General features: G+C 44.5%; 1 protein-coding gene across 1 annotated transcript; it reads right to left on the reverse strand.

Annotated features, from left to right (window-relative positions):
* Positions 1-643: 643 nt before the first annotated feature.
* Positions 644-25766, reverse strand: mbd5 (methyl-CpG binding domain protein 5). Its single transcript, XM_026245338.1, has 10 exons — positions 25500-25766; positions 22541-23121; positions 21625-21727; positions 20170-20350; positions 17174-19117; positions 13628-13848; positions 12460-13530; positions 12068-12141; positions 1013-1088; positions 644-923 (listed from the first exon to the last, which is right to left on the reverse strand). Exons 2-10 carry the CDS (start codon positions 22645-22647, stop codon positions 864-866), a joined length of 3837 nt encoding a protein of 1278 aa, XP_026101123.1. The 5' UTR covers positions 22648-23121; positions 25500-25766; the 3' UTR covers positions 644-863.
* Positions 25767-26026: the final 260 nt, after the last annotated feature.

Consider the following 26026-nt stretch of genomic DNA (forward strand, 5'->3'; position numbering starts at 1 on the left):
ACGACTCCAATGCAGCCTCACTAACCAGTGCTGTCTAACTCAAATACAACAAATCCACAAAGGAAAGACCAACACAACCATATAAAGTCAACAAAAAATAAAACAAACGCAGCAAAATGTCACGGGACAATTATAAACATATTCGTGTATTAGTGTTTAGTGCTGGAAGACCTAAACTATCTCTCTCTCTCGCTCTATATATATATATATATATATATATATATATATATATATATATATAAATATATATATATATATATATATATATATATATATATATAGAAGCCCACAAGCTCGAGTCACACCCATCTACCTCATTTAGCTGGTGAAGTCCACTCCGAGACAGACAGACAGACACACACACACACACACACACACACACTCAAAATACAACTCAAACTGAAGCTCAGAAGAGTCTCAGATTGACTCTTATTCATTGTAATGTCGCTGGGCCTTATGGACCGATGAGACATTTCTGTTTTGTGTTTTGTACAGCTGAAGATAAAGTGTGCATTGAGTTGGCTTGTACATGTCATTATCCTACAGTATTTACACTTCTTCCCATGTTTTTACCATGACATTTCTGTATTGTATATATACACATTGAAAACATATCAGAAATATTTGGACTGTCTGTGTTCTTAAATGCAGTAATTATTTTTACTTTTTTTTTTTTGCATTTTTATATTTTTCCTTGTACGCTAGAAAAAAATAGTTCTTCAGCAAGTTGTTTTTGCTGCCTTTACTAATTGGCTGATCCAGCACCTGTCAGTCATTGGATGAGGGCGGAGCCACAATGAGCCTTCTGCTAGAGTGTAGCACCACGATCAAAGAGAGAGAGACATTGATGCCTGATGCTGCTGTTATCTGGAGATCTTCCTCCTCTTGGGTTTGGGCAGTTTGACTTGATGATCCTGGTGAACCTGCAGATGGACAGACAACAGCTTCACTGTATCATCCCTTCATCCAGTCAGAGCCAGTGTTATGAGATGTTTGTGTATGTGAAACTCACAGTTCCAGACATCTTGTCCAACTCACTCATGGCCTCATGAATCGCAGCTTCTAGATGATGATTCAGTTTTCCCGCCCTGAGAGAGAGAGGCACGAGATGCATTAATAGTATACCTTTAAAAACAATTCAAAGTCTCATAAAAATGGTTGCAGGAATCTAATTTTTCATGGTATCTTCTTCAGATTTGAAGTAGAAACTCATGAGACATGTGACATTCAACCCATTACTTTTTTTAAATTGCACCTCCATTCTCCCCAATCAGCTCGCTCTAACCAACTGCGTAGACACCCACCATTTAAAAAAAAAAAGTGGGAGAGTGGGATCATGGCATCTACAGGTTCAGATCAACAGTTAGGCAAATTAGAACTTAAGAAAAACGTTATGTACCGTAAGCTTCGGAACGACAGACAATGATCCAAAAAGGTAATTTGCAAGAGCTGCGTCACAATGCAAGAATTAATGTTCAAGAGCTCCCTTATCGGTTCTGATTTTGGTACTGGAGAATAAAAGATACATTCTTAGTACATGAATGTTATCTTACACATTTTATCTCTCCATTTATAATGCATGTTCGCTATTCCCAATTCAGAAGACCGCACACAGCCTTCGTCTCTGAATGCTTCTCATACTCGCTCCTCTCTTACCCACACGGAGCGAATCCTGTACCACCGTTCACACTCGCCACATTCACACAGCCGGTTTCGTAAAGCTCTGTTATATTCTCGTGCGGCCTTGCACCGCAAAGCTTCTCAAGCGCATCTGGCAGTATGGATGAGGTTTGACACACGCGCCAACCTGCGTCAACTCATGCCTGGCTCCGCGTTTAAAACTAATGTAAATTCAGTCTAGCTGCTTGCTAATATCACTTGAATGAAATGAAACATTCAGCACATTTTCCACTTGTTCTTAAAATCTCGAATACAATGTAACATACACTCATCTAAAGAATTATTAGGAACACCATACTAATACTGTGTTTGACCCCCTTTCGTCTTCAGAACTGCCTTAATTCTACGTGGCATTGATTCAACAAGGTGCTGAAAGCATTCTTTAGAAATGTTGGCCCATATTGATAGGATCGCATCTTGCACTTGATGGAGATTTGTGGGATGCACATCCAGGGCACGAAGCTCCTGTTCCACCACATCCCAAAGATGCTCTATTGGGTTGAGATCTGGTGACTGTGGAGGGCATTTTATTTCAGTGAACTCATTGTCATGTTCAAGAAACCAATTTAAAATGATTCAAGCTTTGTGACATGGTGCATTATCCTGCTTGAAGTAGCCATCAGAGGATGGGTACACGGTGATCATAAAGCGATGGACATGGTCAGAAACAATGCTCAGGTAGGCCGTGGCATTTAAACGATGCCCAAATGGCACTAAGGGACCTAAAGTGTGCGAAGAAAACATCCCCCACACCATTACACCACCACCACCACCACCAGCCTGCACAGTGGTAACAAGTCATGATGGGTCCATGTTCTCATTCTGTTTACGCCAAATTCTGACTCTACCATCTGAATGTCTCAACAGAAATCGAGTCTCATCAGACCTGGAAACATTTTTCAAATCTTCAACTGTCCAATTTTGGTGAGCTCGTGCAAATTGTAGCCTCTTTTTCCTATTTGTAGTGGAGATGAGTGGTACCTGGTGGGGTCTTCTGCTGTTGTAGCCCATCCGCCTCAAGGTTGTGCGTGTTGTGGCTTCACAAATGCTTTGCTGCATACCTCAGTTGTAACGAGTGGTTATTTCAAAGTTGCTCTTCTATCAGCTTGAATCAGTCGGCCCATTCTCCTCTGACCTCTAGCATCAACAAGGCATTTTCACCCACAGGACTGCCACATACTGGATGTTTTTCCCTTTTCACACCATTCTTTGTAAATCCTAGAAATGGTTGTATGTGAAAATCCCAGTAACTGAGCAGATTGTGAAATACTCAACCATGCCACACTCAAAATTGCTTAAATGACCTTTCTTTCCCATTCTGACATTCAGTTTGGAGTTCAGGAGATTGTCTTGACCAGGATCACACCCATAAATGCATTGAGGAAACTGCCATGTGATTGGTTGATTATATAATTGCCTTAATGAGAAATTGAACAGGTGTTCCTAATAATCATTTAGGTGAGTGTATGTAATACTTTAATAATAGACTAAAGAAATAGTCCTTATTTTTAAAAAAAATTATAATCAAATAATTCAGTAATTAAGTTAATTCTGTAAAAGAAGTTACATATTTATAATCTTGCCGGCTGAAAAAAAAAATTAACATGGAAACTGAACATTATTGACAATACTGAGCTGAAGCTTGACTTTGCAAATTTAAATTAAAATCACAAATCAAATCGCAATATGTCAAAAAAAAAAAAATCTGAATTAGATATTTTCCCCAAATCGCACAGGCCTAATGCAAGCCCGTCTGACAACAGATTCATTCTTGAACTCCCTTACTTCATATTGAGACACTTTGGTAGCACTCACTATGAGGTTTGGGCATTTTAGGCCTCCTTAAGACACTGGGTACAGAAGAAGTTGTTACATTGTGGATCCCACATGGCACAAATTCTCACCAAACTACCTCCAGAGTTGCGGTCATCCTTCAGAAGACACATGAGTTATCAACTAGGTATAGTGTACACAGTTCTTGACTTTGCTAAATTGCTAAGGTTTATTTACACCGTCTGCCATTACTACATTTACCTGAACCAGCGTATGTCCTTCCAGGCTCTTTCTAAAGACCAAGTGACTGACTGGATAAAGATGAACAATAGATGTTGGAAGTGTGGATGTTCCCATTGAAGTATAAAGTGCACTTTAAAGAAGCTGTTTGTGCACTTGCAAAACCTCCATCAGGAAGGCACCTGCCTTGTCTGCTCTACCAGCACTCCACTGTATATGGATTGGCCTGAAGTGTCCAGTCAAGACCTTCTCAAGGTCATTACAGTGATCATGTAACACAACGGTAAGAGCTTAGATACATATGCCATTCTAGATTACAGTTCTGAGTGCACAATCATTCTGTAATCTGCAGCTCAAAGACTAGGTCTCCCAGGACAGTCACAAAGCTCCATGGTACAGCAGTTTCTTTCAAGATCTCAACCTTATAAAAGCTATCTTATTGAGAGAGATTTTACAGCGTAACCCTTGAGCCTGGCAGAACATTTATATCCTGTTGCTGCCCTTCAAAAGAAATTCAGCCACTTGGGAGGTTTACCACTTCTTCCCATTCATAAAGCCAGCCCATTGCTGTGGATCAGAGAAGACCATCCTAACATAATAACCCCCAGAGAACCAGTCCACCAGGGACCCTGCAGCCACACGTGGGTTGGACTCTACAAGGTCAAGTATGAGTCCCTGAAGATAAACTGAAACTAGAGGTCAAGTTCAACTTGCCTTGATCATGTCCAGGTCTAAAGTAGATCTTAAATGGTGACATATCATCCCTCGATGGCAGTTATGTGCAGCCCTGAATGGAGCTCAGCTAGCCAAACTTCTTGAGACTGAGCTTTCTCTGGCAATCAGCAGAGTAGTCCTGTGAACAGATTCCACGACAGTACTCTCCTGGATAAAATCTGAATCATACAGATTCAAAGTATTTGTTAGTTGACGGACTAACAGCACTGGCAGGACACAAATTACAAAGCTGTATCTGAGGCAGGAATAAGATTACATTGAAGAAGGGACTCAAGATCCACTAGGGCAGGAAAAGTGCCCGAAAAAGCTTACCAAGGGACCCCGCAAGGCACCCTAACATGTCTGATGAAGGGCTTGGACCTGAAACGTTACACGTGGTGAGCAATCATTAAAATTGCTAAGGAGCATTTTCTGGTGTGCGGACTCATTGTTTACCTTTGCAACTACTTGTTTGCCCAGCACCCAGTTTTAAGGTTTAGGATGTGCGTGCTGTACCTTTAAGTTCTAGGATACTCACCACAGCCCACAGGGTATCAGCACCCCAGACAAGGCTTTGTCAGACACAGCTCCACCAATGGACATGTGCCTAGATCCCATACAGTCACAGCAAGCATTAGAGAAGAAAATGGATGGACGAAAGCCTCAAATTCTTGTGGGGAAGTGGGGAACCATTGACACAGACCTCGTCCATCTCCTAGAAGGTCTAAAAGGGAGTGTCAAAAGAAAATTGGAGAAGATAGGAGAGATCATCTACAGCTACGGCACAGAGAGATTTGGAGTGAAACGCAAGGACTACAGTACTCCGAAGCAACCTTCAGCCCATCTTAAGTCCAGGAGACAGCAAAAGATTGAGCGACTTGTGAAAGAGAGAAGATGCCTAAGAAGACAGTGGAAGAAGGCAACAGAAGCGGAAAGGGAAGGAATATAGGTGTTACAGGGTGATAGCAAGCAGCGCCTTGCAACACTGCGAAAAGCTGAATGCTTGAGAAAACAACATAAGAAAACTTTGGCTGAACATAAGAAAAAGCAAACAGCAACTGCCTTCTATAGAGATCCCTACAAGTTCACCAAAGACCTCTTTGCCAAGGAGAAAACTGGGACTCTCAAAGTGCCTGTAAGGGAACTGGAGGAGCACCTGAGAAAGACCTACTCCGACAATCAGAGGAAGGTGCCAGCCACCATCCCCGATGACATGCCATGAAGATAGGCATAATGGCAGGCTGCACGATCTCCCCACTGGCCTTCACCATGGCAATGGAGTTAATAATTTGGGCATCTCGATGGGTGGTTGGAGGGGAACGCCTGAAGAGCGGGCTGCGGCTTCCTCCAATCAGGGCGTATATGGATGACATGACGACCATAACAATGACTAACGCATGCACCAAATGCCTGCTGTACATCTCCAAGAAAACATCAGATGTGCACGAATGAAGATCAAACCCAGCAAATCCCGCAGTATCTCCATTGTGAAGGGTCAGATCATAAATGAGATTTACCACATCAATGACGAGCTGATACCAACTATCCTGGAGAAGCCAATCAAAAGCCTTGGTTGGTGGTACAACACAGATCTCAAAGACACTGAACAGGTGGAACAACTGAAGCAGGATACTACCCAGATGCCTCAGCAGTATAGGCCTGGTGGAGGAGTACAAATGCTCTAAAGCAAGGCTCGAAATGACCCTCACAGAATCCCGGGATCCCTTTGTCAGAAGGGCTGCTCCCGCATTAGCCACAGGAAGGAAGTGGAGGCCAGGGGTAGCAGGGGCACTAGCAAAATCTGCTCTGAGACACTGGGACATAGTGGGCCAAGTCCAACAAGGCAGAGGGGGCCTAGGGTTGGGAGCAACAACACCCACATGGCAGAAAGCCATTCCAGCTGAACGGCAGCACCTGGTGGTTGATGAGGTGCGTCATCAGGAGGAAGCGGACAGGTGTTGGTTGTGCCACCAACCAACCTACCTCTCTGGTTTGGAGAGGATCCAACCTGCCTCGAGTGTCCTGCCCCAGCAACCCTGAAACACATCCTGGTGGGCTGCAAAACCAGCCTTATGAAAGGCAGATACACCTGGCGCCACAACCAAGTGATGAAGTGCCTGGATGCTACCCTAGAGAGTAAGAGGGTAACTGTTAACGCCTTGCACCTGGAAGCTCACACTACTTTTCAGCAACCAACAACCTTCATCAGGGAAGGGGAGAAACGGTTGACCAATCGTTCGCTGCCAGACGAACACAGCCCGGGACTGGGAAATGCGGGTAGACTTAAGTCAGAGACTCACCTTCCCATCCGAAATTGCAGCGACCAACCCGAAAGAAGCAGTCACTTACTTTGGCTGAAGATCCCCCCCAATCCAACCTTTGGTCTGTATTAAATTTATCTATATGTTAAAATGAAAATAAAAAAGGCAAATTTATATAATATTTCGTTTCATTGTAATGGCTGAATATACACATATCCCTGAATAAGTACAGTTCTGCAGCTGTTTATGAAAAAATGAAATTATGTTTAAATGAAAACGAAAGGAGGCAGTGGTATTTGATATCCTATTTCGTTTTATTGTAAATATACAGAGGTAAATTGCAGTAGCCATGGTCAGCTAACTGAAGTTATCAAGTATGCTGCTTTTTGCAGAATTACCGGATTTGCGTCGTCGCGGACATCACACTCCCGAGTAGAATGAGCAAAGTTTGAACTACCGATGGTGCACGTCCAAAATCAGCGTACTTTGTATTGAGAAACGCGCACAGACCTACGTCACCAGTCTATTTGCCTAATCTTCCCAGTACTTTAGACCGCGGTGGAAATGCAGAAAGCAACAGGTCTGGGGAGAAAAAAAGTTCCTGGTACAAATGTTCCTGGTAATTTCGGTGGAAATGCGCATTACATAATAAGACTGATTGACTGCAATGGTTTGAGCTAAAAATCTCAGTTTGTGTTCTACTGAAGAAACAAAGTCACCTCAATCTTAAATATCCTGGGGTTAAACAAATAAACATCACAATTTAATTTTTGGGTGAATTATACCTTTAATAACTACGGATGTAACAATATTGACGATATCGCGGTGGTAAACGTGTCTCGATATCGTCGTCGTTGGGTTACAATATTAAAAGGACAGGTGTCGGTCAAAAAGCAAGAGGAATAAACACAGTCCCGTGGAACAAATCATTGTTAACGACATAGACAATGATCCTTTGCGCTGTGTCATCACAACAACTGTTGTTAACCCAATAGGATTGCACGCTGTCCACACAAGCTCACAGCAAGCCAGCATAAATGACAGCTATACTTGTAAGGATGAAAACAACAAAACCGGAGTTGAGATTGTGCCAGCCCCTGCAGCTTTTAAATCAGATGTCTGGAAACATTTTGGTTTCGCCGTGTCAAAAAATGCAAAAGGAGAGAAGGTGGTGGACGGATAATGGACTATGTGCAAGCACTGGCACAGTAAACTGCGATACAACACAGGAAACACAAGCAACATGCGAAGTCATCTGACGACCCATCATCCCGAAAAGTTTGCAGATTCTCTCACAAAGAAAGTCCTGTCCGGTCAAAAAACCCTGAAGGAGGCATTTTCAACAACTATACCACACAACAGCGCAAGGGCTCAAGAAATCACGAGGTACATCGTGGAATACATAGCGTGTGATTTACGTCCCTTTTCTGCAGTAGATTGCAAAGGATTTAAAAGGTTAGTGGCCAAGCTTGAGCCGAAGTATCAAATGCCGTCGCGGGCTCATTTTAGTCAAACTGTGTTCCCTGCTCTTTACCGTGAGACAAAAGAACGTGTCATGTTGAACAGTCTGAGTGCATTGCTATTACCACTGATGGGTGGACTTCCAGAGCGACTCACAGTTACATCACTATTACCGCACATGTTTTGACGAGTGAATGGGAAATGCAGAGTTACGTTTTACAAACTAGACAGCTTAGTGAATCACACACTGGCGTAAACATAGCCGAAGTCCTTAAATCTGCAGTCAAAGAGTGGGGGCTGGACAAGATTGGAACAAGGAACGCTGTTGTTACAGACAACGCAAGCAACATGGGAGTAGCAGTAAATGAAGCCGAACTGTCCCCTCACATACGGTGCTTTGAGCACACACTAAACCTGGCCTCCCAAGCAGGTTTAAAAGGTCAACGCAGTGAGCCGCCTCCTAGGTAGAGTCAGACGTGTAGCACGTTTTTTTCACCGCAGTTCTACAGCCGTGCTGACCACCAAACAAAAACTACTCAATCTCCCTGTACATAAACACATTATTGATGTAGTGACAAGATGGAATAGCTCTCTGGACATGGTGGAGCGCTACCTTGAACAGCAACAAGCTGTTGCTGCAGCCCTACTGAGTGATGAACTGAGACACAAGTCACGTGAAATTGACACTTTGGACACATCTGACATTGCAAATGCAGAGGATCTTGTGAAGATTCTTTTACCAATAAAAAAGGCCTCAAATGTTCTCTGTGATGAGTTGCAACCAACAATATCTCCTTTCACCACTAAAACAAATGATTCAAGACAGCATGGCCACAGATAATCACGACTCAAATGGCATTGCTCAGATGAAGGTAGCCATTCTGAAGGATCTTACTGACAGATACCAAGGAGAGGATGAAAAGTTCATGCAGGAGAGCAGTGCTTTGGATCCACGCTTTCGGACCTTGCAACATCTAGGCAGTGGAGAGAGAGAGGATGTCTTTGAAAGAATAAAGTTCAAAGCATCACAGATGCAACAACAGGTAAAATTTTTTAACGCTGTGCCATAGAGAAAATGGAGAGAACTACAATAAAATGTAACAAAATGCTTATATGATGTCTTTTTATCATTTATGAACCAGGACCAAGATGTGCTGCCCAGGAGCCCACATCGAGCAGATCTGGACGACAGCAACGCGAGCTTTGTGCCTCCTCTTAAGAAGCATGCTCTTGAGGACCTCCTTGGCTCTTCGTTTAGCAGTATTCAAGTCACAGGTGGAATACAGGAAGAAATTGACTCTTACTGCAAAGAAGCATTAGTTTCTCTGTCTGCTTGCCCTCTTAAGTGGTGGAGAGACAATGCAGGGCGGTATCCTATTCTGTCTTCATTAGCAAAGACCTACCTGTGTATACCCGCTACCTCGGTGCCCAGTGAAAGGGTATTTTCAACAGCAGGGGATATTGTAAATGCCCAGAGGTCTCTTCTTCTCCCTTGCAATGTAGATATTTTGATCTTTCTGATGAAAAACGTGAACATAAGCTAAATGATAGGTCAGTGTTTTTTTTAAAGGCTTTTGACTGACTATTTTATTTAAGTTTAAGTTATGTTCCTAAATACCAGTTTTAAAAGGCTGCTTTTATTTGCCTTGCACATTTAAACTGACTTAACTTGATCTTTGTTTGCACTTAAAAGGAATTCCCTATTGTTTACAATTGTTCTAGTTGCTTCTTAACTTGAACATTGCCCAGAAGAATCAGTTATGCAACCAAATATTACTATACAGAATATTGATGTTCCTGACTACAACTAGCACTTTAAATGCACTATGTGATCAGCGTTTTATGTTGTCATGGATCCATAAATACAACAATAAATTGCCTGTTGACTGGCAAAAGCAGAATAAATGTCAGTATTACAAACAAACTGTGAGCTTTTCCACAATATCGCAATAAATATCGTACCGTGAGGTCAATATCGAAATTGTATCGTACTGTGAGATTTTGATATTGTTAGATCCCAAGAACGCAGTAAAATATAATGACCTTTCACTTAATTCTACTTGAGCTTCATTGTTCACCTAGAGGCTCTACATAGTATGATATAATTTCGGTACAGGTTAAAGGGATACTCCAAAATTTTGTCCATCACTTATGCCCATATAATTCCAAACTTGAAAGATTTTGTCAGAATAGTCCATATACCTTTAGTAGTTTAACTGTAGTGCCATTTTGGAGAATATCTGCTGAACGCAAGCAGCTTACGCTCTCCTGTGTCAGCCGCGGTTAAACCACTGATGGCAGATGGACTATTCTGACGATATATTTTCTACTTATCTGAACCTTGACATTGTATTTTACTCTATTGGACCGTCACAAGCCTCCTGATTTTCATTCAAAAAAGTTGTGTTCCAAAGACAAACAAAGCTTTTACAAGTTTAGAATGACATGGGGGTAGGTGATTAATGACAAAATTTTCATTTTGGGTTAGAGTATCCCTTTAAATACTTGAAGATTACTTCTTACTGATTACGATGAGTTATTGTTATTACGGCCTAATCATTCTATTTTAATGGATCAAAGTATTTTAAAGAGACAAATAGTATTGTAGCAATGAAGAAAAAAAGAGAAAAAAGGTGCTAAATGCACCAAATATCAAAATAAGTAAATATCAATATAAAATAATATTAGATTTTCCTTTCAATATTTGATCAATTTATCATTATTCCTGACATAACATTTTTTCAAAATCATACATTAGAGAACTTTGAGTTAAATTAATTTCCCTGCTCAAATAACCTTGTCACTGAAACATGCATTTTCTATAAGGCTGGTTTGAAACTATATGTATTGTGAAAAGCACTTAAATGTGAACTTAAAACTGTTATCCTGTCACTTGAAATTGGGCGGAAGGTCACTTTGAGGTATAAATGAACAAATACAGAGTACTGATACTATTATCCAGTTTTCTGTGTTTGCTGATGGTAGAATCAAAAAGTCTGGGAGCATCTTAAAGATGAGCTTGTGTGAGTCTAGCGGGACACAGAAGCTTGAACAGGATGGTTGTGTGATGGTCTTATCGTGGAAACATCAACTTACTACTTTACTTTAGGGATGGTCTCAATAAAAAATGTTGAGCTTCGAAGCTTCGGTAGTAATCAACACTGAATATTCCAGCTTTGGAGGGAGCGGCTGAGAATATTCTTCTCTCTAATAAAAGGCAGGAATCTCTGTGTGTCTGTCTCTGTCAGCATTTTTATTATGTCGAGAACCGTCCATGCAATCGACTTCACGCGTGGCGGGTGTGTTGACGTGGACCCAGAGGAGTGCAGTGTCACATTTTGATGCAATATGGACAAGCGACACGTTCAGAATTATTTTAACACCAAAAATAAACTATAGGCATACTACTTGCAGAACTCAATGTGCTGTTGTGGTAGACCAGTTTCATTTCACATATTTGGCACACTGCCTTTGTCTTGTGCAGAGAATTCCAGGCTGAGAATGATTTGTATTCGTGCCGCAACGTACCAGGCTCACAGGAAATACAACTGTAACCGTACCTGACATTCCTTACAACTGTGTGGCCCTATGGTAAAAAGGGCTATATTCAAGCATGAATGAAGACCGTTATTTGTATCTCAAGACTGAAAATCTAATGCCAACCCACCGACCATTGAATATTCTGACCCAGCCCTACTTTACTTTCCCTCAAACAGCATGTAAAAACTCAGACACACAATGAAACATTCTCACTTGTAGATGTTTTTTTTTTCTAGAGTGTTGCACCTTTTTTCAGTTGAGATGAATTTTATATCTTAACACCAGGTAACACCTCCTGTTCAGCTTGTTTGAGCATCCCCTTTTAACCTTATGTTCACTTGTAGATGTTTCTTTACACTTTTAGGCTTTTAGGATCCCTGTGTTACAGAGAAACTTACTTCCTGTTTTTTTTGCTGGTTCTGTCCAGCACCTGAAGGTCTTGTGTTAGTGTTTTCAGCTTCTCTGGTTCCACCTAAAGAGAGTTCAAACAGCAGATCTGTTACCACAACAGCAGAACCCAGGAAACCTATTATCTGATCTATATACTACTGCAGTTGAACATTTTAAATAGGACTTGAATATTTGATCTGAAAGCCCTCTTAATCTAGACAAACAGAGACAAAACCACTGAGACAAATCTCACTGAAATGTTTGGGCTGCTGCACTAACCACTGCTCTACGGCAAAAATGACGTATGAAGTTTCTGTAACATTTTCACGTTGTATAATAATTTACTTTTGGGTAAGGCACCTTCAATGGCATTTAGACAGGACAAGGCAGCGTCTCTTACCTTGGCCTGTTCTGACAGCTGCATGTTGGCATTGCGCCCATGCTCTTCTCCCATCAGTTTGTTCGGCCAGGGCGGGAAGCCTTTGATCGGCCAGACCAGCTCGCCCACATTGAAGGCCCTGGGCCTGTAGTGCAGCAGCTCGGCCGAAGGAGAGTCGGGGTGCCGCAGCTCCTCCTCGCTGCTGAGACTCTTGGTGTCCGAGGGGCTGGGCACACAGTGTCCGTTAAAGTGCCCGTTGAAGTGAGTGTAGTCTTTGAGCAGTGGCCCTTCCAAGCTGGTGGAGGAGCCGGGTGACTGGTCGTCTCCGGTCAGCGGCTCTCCGTATCCTCCGCGATGCAGCGCTCCATTGAGAGGAGCACAGCGCTCCATCGGCTCCAGTCGATCTCTCACACGGTGGTTAAACCGCAGGCTAGCGCTGTCATCTGTCCGAGCGTCGGAGGGCTCGCGGGTCTCCTGCAGACACTCCATGACTCCGGTCTTCCTCTCTCTTCTGCTGCTGCATGGACTGCTGTGCACCTGGGTGGAGCACTCCAGAAACTCCTCACCTCTCCAGTGAGCGTGGTTGGGCTCGTCCCACTGCGGGCGAGGTGTGGTGGCGCTAGGTGAGCGGAAATACTCGTGTGTGTCTGCACCATCAGGCGTGTTCTTGCCATGCTCTGAGCTTCTGCGCGTGTGGTTGGGCAGCTGCATTCGGCCACGCTGAGGCTGCGACGGCAGCTCCGTCCCCTCCGAGCCACGCGGCGCGTGTATGACCGCATTAACGGCGTGAGGTAGGCTGAGCGGCTGGCCGATGGAGGCGGTGAAGGCACTCATGGCACTGAGCGCGGGGACGGGGCTCGCCTGCGTACTGCCGCTCACGCCGGTGGTGATGGTCACATGCATGCCTTTACCGGCAGCGTCCACCACCGCTCTGTAGATTGCATCAACAGACTCCACTGAACTGTGGCCTCCAGACGCTCCCGCCATAGAAACGTTCCCCTGACCCTGCAGCTTCTGTGGAGCCTCTCGGTACAGGCCTGCGTCTCCAGAATGAGAACTCATAGCAGGCTGGCCACCGTCAGACATGCAGCCCTGAACACACAGCAAAAACCACACAAACAGAAGTATGTCACTTACAGCAGGCTAGCTACAGTCAAAGAAAGGACTTTTATTGGACTGAGTGAGTCACCTGATAATCCTGGTATAGGCAAGGCAAGCTGTTGGAGTTGGGAACATTACTGTCTGTAAAAGGAGCCGTTGCGAAGGAATGCCCCTGACCCGGATAAGCGGAGACCCCCTGCAGTGCCGGGCGCAGCTGCTGCTGATGGTGGTACATGTGCCCCGCGGCCGGCATCATGCTGCCCATCTGAGGAGTGTTAGCCATGCTGCAGCTCAGAGACGCCGCCTCGCCTGTTAGCAACACAGAAGCGTCACCAGTCACATCTCCAAATGTGGAAAAGAATGCAAGCAGGATGTTTAAAAAGTACAAACACAAGATGTAAAACAATATTATACGTTTAGCATAAGACTAGTCTGATTTGATTACTAATCTTGTAACTTTAAATGTCAAAATTACAATTGCAGATATTTCATTACATAATTACTTGAAGTCTCTTAAAATGTGTGAAATACTTCAATATCCCTCGAGATTCACTGTCCTTCAGGTGATCAAACACACCTGATGAAGATAATCACCAGGAAGGCACAGGTGAGAGATCAGGCTGGACTCCAGAGCGGGAACAAGTAGCTTTAGTTTATAAAAGCCAGGATGTTTATTGTGAGCGTGTGTAGTTTGCGGAGCTACAGATCAGTGTGTAACATCCTCCGCTGGATGATAAACAGTGTGTGGTGGCACAATGACTGCTAACACATGATGTGCGTTCAGTGTGTAATCGAGCTTAAACCTCACACTGAATTCACACACATCCACTGAAGTGAAACACATGTGCGCCAGCAGCCGTGTCGTGTTGTATATTGAATGCTGTGTGTCACAGAACAACGGCCGCCACTGCGTGTGTGTGTGTGTGTGTGTGTGATCTACTGCTGCCAGCGGCTGCCATGGAGACAGCAGTGAGATGACTGGTAGTGCTTTCCGAGGTATGATTCTCACACACACACACACAGATGACTGAACAGGTCAGGAAAGATGGGTGTGCACAGGGTATAAGACAGGTTTTTAACCATGTGAGTGCAAGTGCTCTGGTCAAGAACATGAAAACCGGCCCGAAGCAGAACATGTTCAATAGGACACAACCTCTTTTTTCCTTTTTTAACCTCCTTTTCTTACAGTCTAACATATTACTGAATTTGGATTTTAAGTGTGATTATGACAAGTATTACTATTATGACACATTATGGTGAGCTGACAGCAGGCAATCTTTTCTCCAATGTAATTAACTTTGATAGATTGACTTAATGACCGAGGTTTGAACACTGGCTTCAAGTGACTCTCATTAACCACTTTCCACCGAAATCACCGGGAACAACTGAACCAGAAACACAACCCCACAAACAGTATTGCCTCTTTTATTTTCATTTTAGTATATTAACAAGAATTATTGTAAAGTACTACCTAAATAAATTTAATTAGAGCTCTCACTTGAGCCTGGTTCAGATCCGGGTTCCTGCGGTGGAAACACAACGAGTACCAGCCCAAAGAACCTAGTTTCTGGGTAATGTTCAGAGGTGGCTATAATGATCAAAAGATGCTGCACACATCAGCAGAACCCGCTTACAGGAACAGGTGATGATACGACTCGTCACTTCAGATCAGATCAGAAAATCCCTCTTATTGTTTAAGCAAATTAAAAGAAATCATGGAAAAGGCAGTTTTTTCCCAGAGGATTAAACCATTTTTACCCCTGATTAAGCGCATTATAAGAACTGACTTGATGGCGTTACGAATCTAGCTGCTAATTGAACTGCCCCCCCATAATGCAGAGTTCACTCCTAAACTCTTCAGATCGCCGTTGTTTTCACACGCTGTGACTCTCTGGGGAAGCATTCAGTTGCTGCGGTGTTCACGATGTACGATGGACAGCACGACTTCACAAGAAGAAGAATCGCTGACCGCTCTGTCTGCTCCACAAACAACACGTGATGAGGAAATAACGCGAGAGGGAGATGCAGGGAACAGGGATTAGTGTTCTTATGCTGATGTTGTGGCTGGTCAAGCAAATGATTATGCTTGTTTCTATATGATTCAATTCTTCATATATCTATTAAAATCCTTATATTCTGGTCTATAACTCCTCCCAACTTCTCTCTGCCCTGTATCTTGGTCTCTCATTGGCTCTAGGTCATCGCCGATGTACAAATCATTATGCAACATATCAATAGGATTTCGATACAATAAAGATTCATATTTTTGATTGTCTTGTGTTTCACATTTCAGGTAACTGGGATTAATCTCAGACTGGTTTAGTTTGCCAGGTCTTCTTAGGTCAATGGAAACCCTACTTAAAGAGGTTGTTCCACATTATTAAGCAATTCACAGTTCTCATGAAATATGGTGAGGAAGAAAGATCTTGAAGATGAAAAGTATGAAACAATGCAATGTCTTGCAAAAGGCATCAACACACAATATTTAGCAAAAATCACATAGAGATTATTGAACCGTTAAAACAGTGACTTAGAGCACATAAGATCTTGGTCAGATGAAGATTTATTAAGGAAAGTTTCTATCAAACAGCTGCTGAGGAACAGACAGGTGTTTAAAGCTCCTGGAGTCTCAAGATCTTCTCCATGCTCTCCGTGTTTCAGTCGCTGCTAAGAGAAACCTGCACAGTGACCGTAGAAACACATGAAGACTTGTTTTTAAATAGGGTTATTCACTTAAGAAAGGCTTCAGGATAAATGGATTTCTGATTGAATGAATGGCCGTCCTATTCCAGCGAGACTGCAACATCAGCGAGGAGGCGCTGGGTGATGATTTGGGTTGGAGTATTGGGTAGTGAGAGTCATTTTAGGGTGTCAAAATGACTTCTGCAAGATATGTGGAGTTCATAACTGACCATTTTCTGCTGTGGATTTTCATGCAGGATAACACACTATCCCATGAAAGATCTTTCTTCCTCACCATATTTCATGAGAACTGTGACTTGCTTGATAATGTGGAACAACCTCTTTAAGTAGGGTTTCCATTGACCTAAGAAGACCTGGCAAACTATTGACCAAACCAGTCTGAGATTAATCCCAGTTACCTGAAATGGATGTGAAAAACAACACAAACAAAAATATGAATCTTTATTGTACCGAAATCCTATTGATGTTGCATAATGATTTAGAACACGGTGTAGTTTTTAGTAGAAATCATTGCACACAGCGTCTCTGTGAATCTCCAACAGCTCCAGATATTTAGCATACCAAATATTTTGTGGGCGTTGGCGACGTGTTGGTGATTTCCTCAGATTGCGTCTTTGATAACGACGCACCGGTTTGCCCCGATTTCGGCCATTGTCTATGAAAATCCGACAATCCAAATTTGGTTGCAAAACCTGTCAGTGAGTGGAAAATTGGGCTAAAATTGTGCAGTGTGAACTAGGCATACGCTGAATAAAACCTAAAATCATGCAAGCTGGGGAATCGCCTTACAAGTAATTATTTTCTGTATAATCATATTTATATTTGAAATAAGGGTGCCATGATGCCAACATTAGAGTGGTAGTGAAATTCTCAATACCAATTTGGTTTAACGATCATCAACACAGACTCAAGCACTGGATATTCTCCTCACCTCGATCGGTCAGGGGCTGTGAGCAGCCAGCATCAGTGCCACTGGGCAGCATACAGCTGACGTTCGGCTGGACTCGCTGCTGAAAGTGACCGCTGGCGTGTCCCAGCACATGGTTTCTGACAGGTACCGGTCCACTTTGGTTCACGGGTCCACAGTTTCCCATCGCTGTGGCCTGCATCTGGTTCATCATGCCCGGATACTGGCCCTGGGCTGCGTGTGCCGCTGACTCGGCTCCGGGGACGAGCATGACCTCCGTCTGACCGTGCAGCCGCTGCTGGACCTGTGCGCCGGACACACCTGGGTTTCTGCCTCGGCTCATGTGGGAGCTGTGGTTGCTCAGAGACTGGAGTAACTGGGCCATTGACGTGTTGGAGGACAGTCGTGAGGTTTTTCTCATATGCTCTGCGGAAGGACAGGGCGTCCTCATGCTGGACATGTTGAAGAAGCTGTTCTCGTGGTTGGCAGCGTTTGGAGGAAGCTTGCGCTTGCGGAGAGGGTCACGCTGCTGCGCCATGAGCTTGTCTCGAAGCGCCGCCCGTCCGCTCTGGCCCTCGCCGCTGGGCATGATCATGGAAGGGTTGGGTGGTAACATGGTATTTAGAGTACTGTGGCCTTCGACAGCCCTGCTAGCATCAGACGCCGCCGCGCTCGCCACACCTCCCACACAAGCACCGCCGCCTCCTCCGAGCTTGTTTTGATTTGCTAGCTGTGCTTTGGCGGCCGCAGAGAGGAGACTGCTGGCAGGGAAAGAGGCAGCATTGTGTTGGTTAAGGATCTGGTTCAGTGGCATTCCCAAAAGGCCCGGGTGCTCTTTCTGCGGGGCGGGTGGATACATGGGGTTGTGCTGACCGCTCATCCCGGCCAGCAGCTGGCTGGGTATTTCTTTGTACTGGTGAAGACTGTCCGGCTTGCCAGATGGGCTGGAAGGTAAAGCGGGTCGGGGCGAGCTCATGGAGGACCTGGGCGAGCGCGGCGGGATCTTCATACTGCTGCAGGGGGGAACGGCGAAGCTGCCCTGCTCCGAGGAGGTGGAGGAGGAACGGGAGCGCTGCGGAGATGCCTCCATGCGGCCCAAGGCCGGCCCAGACATGTGCACGGGCGAGGTGACGGGCGACGGGGAGATGGAGGCGGTGTGTGGAGTCCTCTGCATGTGACCCACCGGCCCCGGCTTCACTGTGGGCAGAGGCAGATTGCTCGGGAGCGGGACGATGGCGGGGGGGATGTTTACATTCATCATTGGTACCTGAGAGTGGGCATTAGGGTGGAAAGTGGAGGGGTTGGGTTTACTGGGGATTGGATCCAGGATGCCAAGAGGGTCCTTCTCGGAGCACAGCGGTTTGTTCTGCAGGGCACAGGGAGGGGGCAGCGGGGGGCCGGGAGCAGACGGGGCCTTGTGATGAAACACAGTCCTGCTCGAGTCCATGCTGGCCGGGTAGTTGCACAGGGGCTTCTTCATGATCGGGCTCTTGTTGGAGACTGGGGGGGACAGAGGCATGTTAATCCTTCCAGCCATGACACAGGACGACTGGGAGGCGGGAGAGCCGTGGATCATGGCTCCAGGAGAAGACAGAGGGATGCGGCTGCTGCTGTGCATGGCCCCAGGACTGCCGGTCCCCTGGAAGCCGCAGGGGGTGTTGCGCACAAACCCTTCAGGACTGCCGAGAGCATCTGTTCGTGGGGACAGAGATCCGTCCCCGAAGGCTTGCGAGGGAGGGCTCAGCAGGGCCACATGCCCGCTACGGTCACCGCTGGCCAGTCTCTGCCGGGAATACACAGGGAAAACCTCCTGCTTCTGCATGCCACACGGATCCGGAGAGAAGCGCCGCTGCCCCGCCGCCATCATCGCCTTGAACGGGTTCTTACATTCTGGCTGACCCTCGTGGGTTTTATTCCTTATTGCTCGCGGCTGTGCGGCAGGGGTCACGGAGGTCACGGAGGTCACACCTACAGGAAGAGAGAGTCGCTGTCAGTGATTTCAGGAGCAGAAACTGATGCGATTGCTCAGGGTTTCCTCGCGAGGGCATACGAGCCGCTAGGGGGTTTTGAGTCATATTCTGGATTCAGTTTTTTTTTTTTCAGTTTTAATTTTTCTGTACTCCTTTTTAATCGTTAAATAAAAATTGTATTAATCTAGAAGCATTTCTAATTTATTAAAATCATGAAAAATACAATTTCAAATCAATTTATTAAAAGTTTAACAAACATGTTTTATTGTTATCCAATTCTGTCTTTAGGCATACGTAATTTATTCAAACTTATTCTTAAAATAGCCTTATGAAATGTTTTGTGTTGTGTATTTAAAATAATATATAACGTTGATTTAATTTATCTTTACATTACTGAAAATTACGCAAACTTAATTTCTTGGCAAACAAAGGGGATTTACAATTAAAATTAAAACATGGAGGAAATGTTGTGTGATTATACCCTTAAAAAAGTAATGCTTCATTCTAGTAGTGGTAGTATGTGCAATCTACTGAACAACAGTAATATATTTTTGGTACAAATGTACAGTTCTGTGTATGTGATATGATGCTAGTTTTACTCAAATCAAACGGTCTAAAGCTCATGAAGTGAGTCTCAGAGCAGTTCTGGAGATGTTGTTCACGTGTTAATGTCCTCATTTAGTGAGAAGACAGACGCTGAGATCACTGCGAACGTCACACGCTTCATATGTGTGTAGTAAGTGAAACCGTTCCGTTGCCATTCACACACACAGGATTCCTATTTAAATCAACTTTTGTGGTTTAATATTTACAGATACTAGTCCATAGAAATCATAGGGCCCTAGTAATGTTATTTGCCATAAAAGGTGATATTGTGAAATTCATTATATTTATCAAAATGCTAACATTAGTTAATTTACAACAAAGAAACCCCTGCTGCAATGCACAGTCGAATAAATCAATTATTGAGAAAATATATATATATGCATAAAAATATAAAAGATTAATCACTCTTCCAAAAATGTTCATATTAATGTGCTAAAAGCTCACTGGTGCCTCCGCCGGGGCTGGTGAGCGTCAGAGACGGAGGAGACAGCTCCATGCTCTTGTGCAGCGTGGCCACCGCGATCAGCTTCCTCTTGTGGATGCAGAGCTTGGTCACATCCTCATCGGCCTTCACATCCTCCGCAGTCCTCTGCTTCACCACCGCACCACGGTCAAAACTGAACACCTGAGACAACAGACATCACACCAAGACTTCAGTTAGTTTTATTTATATGATGTGACATTTAGGCAGCGGTGGATAATGTGATTTGGGGGCCCTAAGCAAATTTCAGGTATGGGGCCCCAACACAATAACTAATGTTTAACCAAGAGCAGTCCCTCTATAATCTCTACAAGCTGTGATTCACTTCAGTTCATCGCGATCTCACGACGCTGTGATAATCAGTGAAGCTGTCTGCACTGCACAGCCAACCTCTTATATACATCGTATCTACACGTTATTATTATGATAGGATTCGCAAGCTCGCAGGACTCAACACCAATACACACTGAAGCATTGGCCAGATATGTTTGGCCAGTATCCTATTGGTTGAGTCCGCCCCTGCATTTACAGTGAGTAGATCTCAAAGTCAATGATACCACACTGAAGTTACGCTCCCATCCAAACAGCCCCTAACTCTATACAGTAAGCATAAATGAGTAATATGCTGACAGAGGCTCATTTAACCTATAAATAGACCAACGCACCAATAAAAACGAGTCTTTTTTAACAAATAAAATTAAGATAAATTCTTAATTAAGATGGGTATTTGGCAATAACGAAATTAAGATAAAGTCTCCGCCAGATTTGCTTCACACTAGCAGATGATATTTAATAAAAGAATAATGCCAACATTAGCGTATATACCCTGTCCACATTATGCATTTAAGACTCAATGAATATTTAGTTATCATTTGAAAAACCTTTCCTCACAGAGATTGGGCTAGGTCTACATGTTTTTCTGGAGGAATATGATTGAATCCACTGTAGATGTCTTTAGCGTGTTCCTGCGCTCACTGATGATGTCATTATTCACTCATTATTCTCATTATAAACACGGTCAAAACTTTTCCACACCTCAGACTTTGCTTTAGTTGCATAATCGCCAGAGGCAAGCCTCCGTTACACCTACTCAGCATACATTCGCATCTTTCTCGCGCTAACGAAACACATCACATGATCGGAGCGCAAGCCCGAACCCGACCCGAGCCCGCCTAACATGATATAAATTAAGCCCGAACCCGACCAAAGCCATCAGGTCCCATCGGGTTCGGGCAAAGATCTTCAGCTCTACCTCATGTTGTGTTCGAGAAGCTGCAAAACACACAGGCGCAAGTGGAAGGTGCAAAATACAAGTGACATTCGTTTTTATGTAAATAATGGGCGATATATGTATATAGATAGATTATTGCGGCAGGTCTGTGTCTGTGATATGGACAGGCTGAAGTCTGAGCACTGACCTTGTGGAGGATGAGTGGACACTCCAGACCACATTTACAGGTTCCATCGGTCAGCAGATACGACTTCACCTGCTCCAGGCAGGACAGCACTGATCCACTCGGACTACAAACACACACAATCACAATTACAGTAAAGACAGAAATCTACAAACATAATGTTAGACCCTTCCTACAAATAAATGCTGTGTATGGAGAACTAGGTGAAATGATAAGCTGCACACCGGGACACTTCTGAGGAGCGAGCTGGATTTGGGCTGGTGATTATCAGGATCAGAACCAACACACTGAACATCTGATGCTGATCTGGGATCTTCCTATTTTTTGCAGCAATGCACATGCAGAACTGTCCTCAAAACGTGTCTCAGCGTTTGTGTCAACCTCATAAATGATGCAGCAAACAGCTAAACATTCACCGTCACATCGAAGAAAATCTATTTTAAATACAAATACTGTATTTTCCGGATTATAAGTCGCACTTTTTTTTCATAGTTTGGTTGGTCCTGCGACTTATAGTCAGGTGCGACTTATTTATCAAAATTCATTTGACATGAACCGAGAGAAATGAAGCAAGAGTTCACATTACCGTCTCCAGCCGCTAGAGGGCGCTCTGTGCTGCTCAGTGTCCTGTAGTCTACACTGAAGACATAGAGCGCCCTCTAACGGCTGGAGACGGTCATGTTTTCTCTTGGTTCTTGGTTCTAAATAAATGCGACTTATAGTCCAGTGCGACTTATATGTTTTTTCCTCATCCTGACGTATTTTTGGACTGATGCGACATACTCAGGTGCGACTTATAGTCCGAAAAATACAGTAATGCAAAATAGTGATTCACAGCTGTTAAGAAAATGAAACGGACAGTTCATCTGGGCAGGTGTTAATCTGGACCCTGGCGTGTCCAGACAGAGGAGGTCCATACCTGATATACAGCACCCCCGAGGCCTCCACCCTGCGCTGCCAGCCGATGGGCACCTGGACCAGCTGACCTCTGCCCTCTACACCCGCCCTCTCCTGTCCTCCATTCATCTTTCTGGATCAGTGCAAAGCTGCTCGTGAGGGATCACACACTGCTCTCTGTCCCGACACAAAGTCTCATTCTGACGCTCAGAAGAGGGAAGACGGAGCACAATGTTCCTGAATGCGAGGTGGATCTGCGGCCGGACCGCAGCGAGACGCTCACAGCGCTGCCCAGAGAAAGAGCCTCATTCCTTTGTCACTCGATGCAGACAGGAACTCCGCTGCTAGTGTCTGAGCAATCAAAGCCATGAGAAAAGAGTCTGAAAGTGCTCCTGATCTGGACATAAAAGCTCCTCAAATGACTAAACACTTGAAAACAGTTGCAGCTCCCAGCAGGCAGTGGGACCCGCAGGTCAGGGTCGGGTCAGGTCAGGGGTCAGGGGTCAGGCGTGGCGTCTCTACAGCAGACAGCGCACCTCACGATCTTCAGACATGCTGCTCATCATGGACCGTTTAGCTGCAGCTCTCGCAAATTCATGGTTCCTAAAGAGAGAAAGAACAGGTTATAATCTGACCACTTCTAGAAATATGTGAGACCTCAACACCCCAACACTCCAACACGCCCGATCCAGTCCAGAGCTTTCTTCCACAAACGCCTCAGTCATCAGTCTCCGGATCCTTTACAGTCGCTCTGACGCAAACATTAAACCTTCATTAGACAAAAACTACAATGTGTAGCTGCTCAACACATAAGGCAATAAACACTGACTGTAAACAACTGTAAAATAGAAGATTTCCCCCAAATGCTGCTTTAAGTCAAACACTAATCACACCATCGAGACTTCAGAATGAAACGGTCAGGAACAAAGTGTCTGTTGGTCAAATGTTTGGATAAAAAAAACAACAATAAACGTTTAATCCTAACATCTATTGAAAAAATTGCAAATCAAACTAGCATGCAGAATTAATTTAGCAGACACGCTAATAATCAATCGGTCATCAAATAATTTGCAGTTCTGCATCTCTCACACTCAGGAGACAATCTGCGTCCAGTAAAGACACGAGGGGCTCTGAAGAACTACACACACACACACACACGCACACACACACACGCACACACACACCATTTTTTTCAAAATCAGAAATATTTGTCATTTCCTGCAGAGATGCAAATCACCTGACCATTAATGATTTCTCATTCAATTAATTGTAAATTAAAAAGATAGACACTACAATAAACTTCACAGTCTCTGTTATTTACTTCATTAAGTATTTTATCATATTGTTATGATGTACTTTATACAGTGAATGACTCAACCAAAGAAGAATCATCAAACGCTCTGTAGTTGATCACAGTACAGTGACCTGAATATATATATATACACACACATATATGCACTAAACAACATACATGTGAGCCCTGATTGCTCAGCACTGATCCGTCTATGAGAGATGAAACCAGAGCATGCAGATGATGCTCAGCCGACCTTTATAATCTGAACAGCACGGGTTCATAACACATTCTAGATTTCAGCACGATTTCAAGAAAGGTCTGACTGAAGTCATGGATGAATTTCAGCTCATCTTGTAAACAGTGATTTTAATCAGAGCTCCTCTATTCTGAAGCACAAACATCAGGAACTGAGACGTTGGGAATTCTGGTCTGACTTAGGAGTGTGTATGAGATCTGACTTCACTCCAGAGCATCAGCACTGCAGTGTGAACAGGTGTGAGTCCAGATCAAACAATCCTCACAGCTGGACTGACAGAGACGAGGCCGGACTACAAAAACCAGCAAAGACTGAGATCCCTGTGTCACAGTGCTGCTGACTCACTACAGGACTGAGCGAACCACACACACACACACACACACACACACACACACACACTCTCTCTCTCTCTCTCTCCCTCCATCTCACACACACACACACTCTCTCTCACACACACTAACATCACTCATGAAGTGTACTGCACTCTCATGTATGATGTTGTATGGTCTGCTGTCATTTCACTTGACTTCGGGGAAGTCGTGGCCTAGTGGTTAAAGAATTCGACTCCTAACCCTAGTTTTGTGGGTTCGAGTCCCGGGCCGGTAATCCCACGACTGCGGTGCCCTTGATCAAGACACTGAACCCCTGACTGCTCCCCGACGCCGCAGCATAGATGATGCCCACTGCTCCGGGTGTGTGTGTGTGTGTGTGTGTGTGTGTGTTCACTGCTGTGTGTGTGTGCACTTTGGATGGGTTAAATGCAGAGCATAAATTCTGAGTATGGGTTAGCGTACTTGGCTGTATGTCATGTCACTTTAAAATAGTTGCAGTGGTTTGTGAGCTGATGTTGTGTGTGTGTGTGTGTGTGAGAGAGAGAAAGAGAGAGAGACACACTCCAGGTGCTGCCCACCTGTCATTAACATCATTAACATGAAAGGATGAATATAACCCTTCATAAGATCATTCCCATCATGCCTGTCACATTCACCCGCTGACTGCTAATTATGGATCCTGTCTTAAGCTGCTAACCGATTTACAAACCGACTTTTCAATAATGCTAGTTTCGGATCTGATCAGACAGATTCACTCCAGAAGATGACTAATCTAACTAGTTACAAACAATAAGTGCCAGATAAATTTGCTGCTCACACTCGTGTGTATGATGACAAACAACAGCTCTATCACGTTCACAATCACTCATTTCTGCACTTCATAACGAACATAACCAACACAGACCCCGAGCAGATGAAGCGAGGCTCGGCTCTGGATGAAGCTCCGGGCTCATTATGGCTGCGGGTGAATCCCAGCGCGCGCGCGCGCACGCACACACACACACACACACACACACACAGCTAACTGCTAACCTACACGACACACGCGCAACTAAAATACACTCGCGCACACAGAAGCTCACGCGCCGCACGCACGTACCTGCTCGCGCGGGCCGGAAACTCTCCTGCAGCGGATTTACACTCAAATGTGTCTCCGCGGCCGAAGCGCAGCAGCAGCGGCTCAATCTACCTCATAACACCCGCCACACGCCGCATTTCTGTCGGCTGCAAGCTCCCGGGAGGACAATAACGGAGGGCGCGTCCGCTCGGGTTTGTTTCGCAGCGACTCCGGACGTTTAAAAATCAAAACAAAACGGCCAAAAGCATCAACACATCCGCTGCTCTTCTGCGCTCGAGATGGAAAGATGGAGCTCCGCTGTGCGCATGCGCCCCTCACAGCGACCACAATGCACCGGGGCATGACGGACGAGCTCGGCCGTGCAGCCTACAGAGGGTTCATACTGTACCAAACGTTGCACAATAAGGCAGAAGTGGGGTTTATTTGAAAACATCGCTGAATATAAAGAAGTGTCCTATTCCATGCAGGATCAGATATGTACAAAAATGGTAAAATGCAAATAAATGAATAGCTATTAAAAGTACTCTAGTGACTGCAGGAATAAGAAC

Source organism: Carassius auratus, unplaced genomic scaffold, assembly GCF_003368295.1.
Source record: "Carassius auratus strain Wakin unplaced genomic scaffold, ASM336829v1 scaf_tig00008846, whole genome shotgun sequence".
NCBI lineage: Eukaryota > Metazoa > Chordata > Actinopteri > Cypriniformes > Cyprinidae > Carassius > Carassius auratus.

Coding starts and splice junctions, on each gene's coding strand:
- mbd5 (XM_026245338.1), bottom strand. CDS start 22,647: ATGAATGGAGGACAGGAGAGGGCGGGTGTAGAGGGCAGAGGTCAGCTG. Junction 20,351..21,624: donor GTCCACTCATCCTCCACAAG/GTCAGTGCTCAG, acceptor CTGTTGTCTCAG/GTGTTCAGTTTTGACCGTGG. Junction 19,118..20,169: donor CAGCCCCGGCGGAGGCACCA/GTGAGCTTTTAG, acceptor CTCTTCCTGTAG/GTGTGACCTCCGTGACCTCC.